Source organism: Pundamilia nyererei, unplaced genomic scaffold (genome assembly GCF_000239375.1).
Source record: "Pundamilia nyererei isolate P.nyererei 1_Seehausen unplaced genomic scaffold, PunNye1.0 scaffold00110, whole genome shotgun sequence".
In the NCBI taxonomy this organism is placed as follows: Eukaryota; Metazoa; Chordata; class Actinopteri; order Cichliformes; family Cichlidae; genus Pundamilia; species Pundamilia nyererei.
Genome location: NW_005187511.1, coordinates 554,853 through 562,299, shown reverse-complemented (window position 1 = coordinate 562,299; position 7,447 = coordinate 554,853). Strand labels below are relative to the sequence as shown.

The window sequence follows — 7,447 nt, the reverse complement described above, 5'->3', positions numbered from 1 at the left end:
TCAGGAGGATGCAGCCCATGAATTTGGACATGTCCAGAGTATAATCGCAGCCTTTGCGGTTAGAAAATTGCACTTGATCATGTCGCGATATTATCGCAAATGCGATATATCGTTCAGCCCTATAAAGCAGCTACCAGCTCATCTGCAAAAAAGGGTAGATACCCAATTACAGGCAAACTCATTTAGGTTTTAACTGAGTAGAAATCACAAACCAAATGGGTCCCTATACATGACATGGTTTTTTCTTAATCTCTCTCTGCTCTTTAACAGTTAAATTAATGAAACTCACTGGGTGGCCTGGAGCAACCACACGCACAAATGGATTGTTTTTGACCCGGTGGAATTGATGCATTCTCTCCATTTCTGCGATTATAAGTTCTTCTCTCTGTGGCGACCTGGGACTTGATTGAAGTTTTTTTCTTTTTGTGCTGATGTAATGTGTGAAGGGAATACATCCAAAAAGTACCACAGTCATTTGGGATCATTTCCCTTTAACACAAATGTATTAATGACAGCCCACCCCATCCCCAAATCTGGAAATTCAGTCAGTCTCCGAAGGGCTTGTTAGATGACGGTGTGTTGATGTCTCAACATTTTGGCTGGTCGTGCAGCTCTCGATATTTGTAATCTGGTTCGTTGTGCTACTTCTGCTGCTGCTGGGTTGTAGACATGAGTGTACGATTCAGTTTTTACTACCATTTTGAAGAAATGTTGGTACAGAAGCTCAAAGATTCACAGATTATATACAGGGAGATGTACGGGTCAGGCCTCAGCTTCATCCAGCTGCAGCTGGACCCCAGTTAATTCTGTGGGCTTCCTGGCACCTTGTACTATCTCTGTGTTGGTTCTGCCAGTCACATGGTAACCCATCAGTAATCAGACAATTTCCTGAGTCTTGCTGGGAGATTTACAAATTCCCTGCTGCTTTTCCTAGTACTACACATCTTCATGCTAATAAGCCCTACTTCAGCAACACTCGTGCAAGCAAGATGAGCTACGCATGTATGCACACTAACATTCTTCATCTTTTATATTGTGTGTATGTTTGTGTGTGTTTTTAACATACTCATGTGAGAGTAAGCTAAACACTAAAGCTGACTGATCTTGTTCAAATGAAACTGGACATTGGGCACTGGCAGTCCTGTTTCCCCCTCTGTGTTGTTTTTCTCCTCATTTTTTGCCATGAGTCAGACACAACCACAACTGTCGTGCACATTGCCCAGTTGCTAGGCAGTGGACAGTATTTATTTTCCCCCTATTTTCCACTTTTCCTCATCTGCTGCTTTTCCACCAGCAGTGTGATCCCTTGCTGCATTTTCTTCATATAATTAAAGTATATGCATCAATTTGTTTGTCGTTTCATGTCCTTGCGTATACTGAAAATATATTTTTTTTTTAAAGAAGGGGCTAAGTCTAGCATGTGGGGCAGTTGGATTGTCTGACATTTTGTGTATTCAGTCACAAGTTATAGGTAACTGTGGAGGGACTCTATTCAGCACTGACTCATGAAATGTTTCCTAGCACTAGTATTGAAATGGCATGTGGGAATGACTTGTCTCTGTGTTTATGGATCTGCAGTCTTCTGGACTTGTGTAGTTCAAAATGAGACATGGTGATCAAAGTATGCTGTGTGAAAATAACAGGATTGGTAGTATCAGTGCAATTATCACAGAAAGTATTTGTATTATACGATATCAAAAGCTTCTAGTTATTTGTTAATCAAAGCAGCAGTGGCATCAAGGTATGTGCCAGACATCATTACTCATTTCTGTTAGCAGTTTTAGCTTCACAGGTCAAACTCCAAAGTGCTTGTTTACTACTTTCAGAAGAATCTGTGTGTAGGTGTGGTAAGAGAAAGGCTAGCTATCTCAGCTCTGGTCAGTCAGATTTATAAACTCTGTGTTTTTTCCCAAGAGGGCCCTGTTATTGCTATATAGTTAAAATAACTACTAGGGATGGGTATCGTTTAGGTTTTATCCGATACTGGTGCCAAACCGGTACTTTTGAAACTGTGCCAGTGCTTAAACGGTGCTCAAACCGGTGCTTAAAGAATGGAGAACACAAAATTGGTCCAAAAACCTCTCATGTTCAGCTGTTTCTTTTGTAAAAAGATAACAATGTTAGCCTTTTCTGCAGCTATGGGGCATATATGGTATCACTCTTGGCTGGGAGCAGTGCTTAATCAATGGAAAAAACACAAACTTTGTCCAAAAACCTCTCATGTTTAGCTGTTTTCCACTTTTTCTTTGGTCATTTTAGCCTTTTTGGCCAGGGTGAAGGAAGTATCTGCCATCAAACAAGAAGACAGCCACATGTAACTACGACAGTGTTTGCTAGTTCACCTTACATGCATTAATGTAATAACGCGGTTAGCCTACTCAATGTAAATTACACACGAACAACATTAAGCTACTCACGCAGAGAAGAATGGCTGCTGCTGCATCATCATCCGTCATCATTTCTGCTACACTGGCAGGGCTAGGGGCCAGGACTCTCCTCTTCGTGTTTTTGGGGGATGTTGTTTACTCCATAGTTTGATACTCCTGTATCAAAGTATCAGCTTAAAGCACTTGTTGCAGGCTGCTGAGTTTGCATATTTTGCTGTGAAGTACAGCCAGACTTTTGAACGCTTCGCCTTGGGCATTTTTAATCTGTAGCTCTGCTCTAAAAGAACGTACGTACCTGGACCCGCCTACTATCCTTGGCAACGTAAAATGATTGGCTAGAATCTAAAGTGTATCACAGCTCAGGAAAAAAAAAAGCACCGGGAAAAAAAGCACCGAAATGTGCGCTGCTTTTCGGTCTGGTTACTACCGTTTATGTCAGAACTGGTGCGATACCGGTACCCATCCCTATTAACTACTAGGGCTGGGCGATATGGCCTAAAATACATATCGCGGTATAATTTGAAGCACGTGCGGTAACAATATATATCGCGATATATTCTTTTCTTCTGTATAAGTGTTTTCCACACTATGAGGCACACTTAAAATCCTTTAATTTTCTCAAAAATCGAGATTGTGCCTTATGTATGAATTCTGGTTGTGCTTAAGGACCTTGAACCGATTTTGGCGTGCAGAAATCTGTTAAAAAATGTTTTAGTACAACTTTGGTAAGCGGCACTGCTTGATGGATTGTCAGAGCATTACGGCTGCCGCAGTGAGGAGCTTCGCGGAGTAATCTGGGTCCAAAACTCCAAAAGAACACAGAGTTAAAAACAGTCTAAATTCTTTCATCTTTAATAAAATCATCAGCGTTGCTGCTTTACCAGGTGTAACAATTAAGTTTAACATCCATGAAAACAGAATTTATTAAATTTAACGGAGTTAGAAGTTAACAGGAAGTTAGCTCGCTAGTTTCCACCTAAACATTTCATACCATGTTTGACTGAGAGATTTTTGAAACCAATTAAAACGTACAGCTCTGCTATCACTTCCAACATAAATGAAGACAGAAAACTAAACAGCAGTGCCGTTTGTAGGGTTACTGAAGTTGGACTACCTGGTATATAATGTTGTGCTACGTGATTGCTAGCGACACAGCTATGCTAGCATAACATTAGCACAGTGGAGCTGGAGGATGAACGCCAACTTTTTTTCCACTCGATAAAAGTTAACGTGAGGGATTCTGGTGGTTAGGGACAAATGCAATCGCATAGCAGGATGCTATACACGGGCCAAACTTCAGTCAGGAGAACAACTGAGATTATTCATCCACAATGCGAGGTTAGTTATTAATATACTGCAACAACATGGGAATAGAACAGCTGTGAGAGAATTCAACATTAATGAATCAATGTTACGGAAGTGGAGGAAGCATAGTTTTTGGCTTTCCCCATATTCCAAAAGTGCTTCATCTCTTTGCTACATAGCACTTTTAATTCTTATTCCTACTTTTATTTTTATTTTTTCATGTCTATTTAATCGCAATTTATGACACTATGTTTGCACTGAAGCACCGCAGCAATTTCCTAATGTTGTAAACCTGCTCAACATTTGGCAATAAACTGATTCTGATTCTGATTCTGCTATGACTGTCGGCTGGCATAATTTGCAGATGATAATGGTTGTAGCCGCTGCGATGCTTTCGACCAAAACAGGCGCAGCTTGATGACATCATCAACATACGCTATCGCGATAGAGCGGTATAGTCAAAATCTCTATTGTCTATCGTATATCGTTTATATCGCCCAATCGCCCAGCCCTATTAACTACTACTAAATACTACTGCTTCAGCTTATACAACATAAATAAAACAAGAAAAGTCTATGACAGCAAATATGATTTATTCAAGTGTAAGTATTTGATCTGAACTCTGAGAATAATAATCGATTAAAATGTTGTGAACACCCCACATTTTTATTTATTCTACCTGCATCATTGTTATTTGAAATACGGAATCAGTTTGTAATTTTTACTTTACACTCAAAGAGCCAGGGACAGTCCATCTTTCTTCCATTTCTTCATAATGTGCCGCAGAGACTGTGTTGCCTCATGAATACTCCATCATGGTGTGAATTGCAAGTTGCCTCATAACCATGAGGATAACGTAAATTTGAGAATGTCGCAATATCCTGCTGAACAACAGCACAATTTCACCTTTTGTCCACTCAGACATTGCTGTGGTTTTTGGTCATATATTTAATCATAGTACACACCGCACACAAAGCGACTTTAGTTAATCTAAATCTTTGGATGTTTGTGTAAGCTGTTTTTATTGAAAGGCGAACTGCATGTGATCTATTAGTGTCTTCACTTGTATACCATGGAGGAGTAGGAGCTGACAGCTGTCTGTGGAAAGTATCTTGGCCCATTCCTACCCTGGGGCTTGATTGTGCGTGCTGCATGCTGCGTAGCAGTGTATTTTGAGGGTCATCCCATAAAGACTTTACCCCAGGCGAGTACGAGCAGAGAGTGCACTGACAGGCACCCCTGGGTGTACGTCTGCGTGTAGTGTTAGATTCCTTGTGGCAGATGAGCTCTCTCTGGTTGCCTCAGGCTGTTAGAATAAACATAGTAGAGGATAAGAAAAGCCTATATCCTATCAGTGCAAGACATTTCCATTAAAATGTTAACTACGATAAAAGTAGTTTCTTGAGAGTGGCTGTGACGTGTCTGCTGTGGAATTAACAGATCCCTGCATTGCCGTTTGAATTCAGACTGTAGAGCTGACTTATGCAGGGGATAAGACGAGGGTCCAGATGTGAGCCAGCCTTACTGGCTGCCTGTTTACATTTCTCAGCTAACAGGAGCATATTTTTAACCTCTGCCTGTTTTTGTTCTCTCTGCAGGTGCTGGGGAGTCGGGGAAGAGCACCATTGTGAAGCAGATGAAGTGAGTGACTGCTCATTGTTTTGCTTTTCCTCCCATCATGAATGCCAATTCAGTATATGTTTTAAGCATAAGTGATTGTATAAAATCACTTATGCTTAAGTATAAATGTGCCATTGGTGTTGTTTAACTATTCATTTTAAGTACATCTTGAGCCACCTGTTTTTCTTTTGTTTTGTGTGAACAAATTAGTGAGAGAGCTATAATCTTGGAAAAAAAACATCACATATGTCTTTTATGCATTTTAATAATGGAGCCTTTAATAATGGCTTAAGGCTCCATTATTAAAAGATAAATAAGACAAATTGTTGCTTTGTGCCACTATAAAACAGTAATATTTGGTGTGTGTGGTTCAATAACAATAAAAGTACATTTAAAGCAGAAATTATAAGGAACTGTATACTGTAGCTAATATACACAGAATATTTATATATTTATCACAAGTGTTAATTTTATTTGTCAAAAGTGATGATTTTATATTGTGCAGGCCAGATGGTTGCTTCATAACTTGAAATTGTCAGACAGACTGATAAGGATACAAGGATTTTTTTAGAGGTTTTGTAGAAATATTTACACCAGATGTAGTAACTGTATGAGAAGCTCGTCATACAAGCACTAATATGGTTTCTCCTGTGTATTTATAGGCTTTGATTACTCTGTACTCATAAATGAAACTGCTGGTCTCTCGCCTGATTCTCACTCTCATCAGTCTCTGAAACACTCTTTACTCGCTCTTACACTGATATCGAACATTTATTTCCGGTGCACGAATGCATAAAATACGCATCAGGTCATACACATTGTGTAGATTTTCTTCACTTGCTGCAGCTTACTAAGCACTCATATAGTTCTTGAAAACCTGCTCACAGGCACATTAATATGCTTGATGTGGGTTGTTTTTTTTTCTTGTTTTTTTTCGATGCATCATTAGCATTAATCCCATAGTAACTAAAAAAGAGAGAGAAAGAGATTCAGCATTTTTGTCTTCCTTCGTCAGAGTACAAAATAAATGTAATATTTGGTGTGTGTGGAATTTTTCCATTACTAATAATGATGAAAAGAAGAATTTTTGTTGTAAAAAAGGTGTGAGACTCCCAGGGGGCCTGCAGCATTACTGAGGGGGTTTCTTTTAATCTAGTTTTGAAAATATTAAAGTACTATAAATAAATTCTACAGGTAAACATCCAGGTTGTGACAACTTGAGCTTGCCAAAAAATTTGACATTTCCAGGAAATGACAAAATGAGTGGATTACAATTTTTCTCTAAAAAATTCCTTCCGGTCCACAGTGCATACAGGCCCATTATACCCACCGGTGTCCCCCTCACAGAAGTTGGGGCAGCCCAAAAGTGACGCCACATCCACTGGTGAAAGTCAGAGAAAAAACTTAGGAAGAAAAAACAATAAAATTGTTCAAAGAATATTGTAGCAAGTAGCCACGCCCTCAGTGCTGCTACAGATGGTGACGAGGCTGTGGGGATGTCACTCTTTTGTACATGACACCACAGACCAATACAACAACCATTATAGGCCTTGAAACCAGCTGTCATAAAATGGTTAAATGAGGAAAAAAATCAACAAGATTGATATAGTTAAGAAAAACTAAACTAAATACTAAAACTACATGTGACAAAACACTTTAGTTAACATAAATAAAAATAAAAACTGGTCTTTTGAAAAGAATTAAACTGAAAGTATTTTGTGAACTTGGGAAGTTAACTGATATAAAATAAACACAATAATGCTGCCTGATGAGGCACTGATGAGTGTGTTTATTGAGACTTTGGATGTCTAAAACACTGAGTCAGCTGCTTTCATGAAGTTTTGTGTTTTTCCTGTAAAACGTGTTGACTTTTCCCAAATCTAGCCTTTGACACATGCCCTCCGTACAGTAATAAAAGAAAACAAAGTAATAGTTAAAAAGACTGAAACTAACACTTTAACTAATAAAAACTAAATTTAAACTAAGCATATTCCAACAATAAAAACTAAATTAAAATAAGAAAATCCACTCACTCTTCTAATACAGTGGGGCAAAAAAGTATTTAGTCAGCCACCGATTGTGCAAGTTCCCCCACTTAAAATGATGACAGAGGTCAGTAATTTGCACCAGAGGTA

The 7,447-nt window shown here is 38.9% G+C and overlaps 1 protein-coding gene across 1 annotated transcript in view; it reads left to right on the top strand.

Annotated features, from left to right (window-relative positions):
• The window catches only part of LOC102205644 (guanine nucleotide-binding protein G(i) subunit alpha-2-like), a 60,659-nt gene that overhangs the window by 38,452 nt on the left and 14,760 nt on the right, over positions 1-7,447 (top strand). Inside the window, exon 2 of the mRNA XM_005741372.1 lies at positions 5,291-5,333. Coding sequence (XP_005741429.1) covers positions 5,291-5,333 — 43 coding nt within the window. The remainder of the gene's footprint in view (positions 1-5,290; positions 5,334-7,447) is intronic.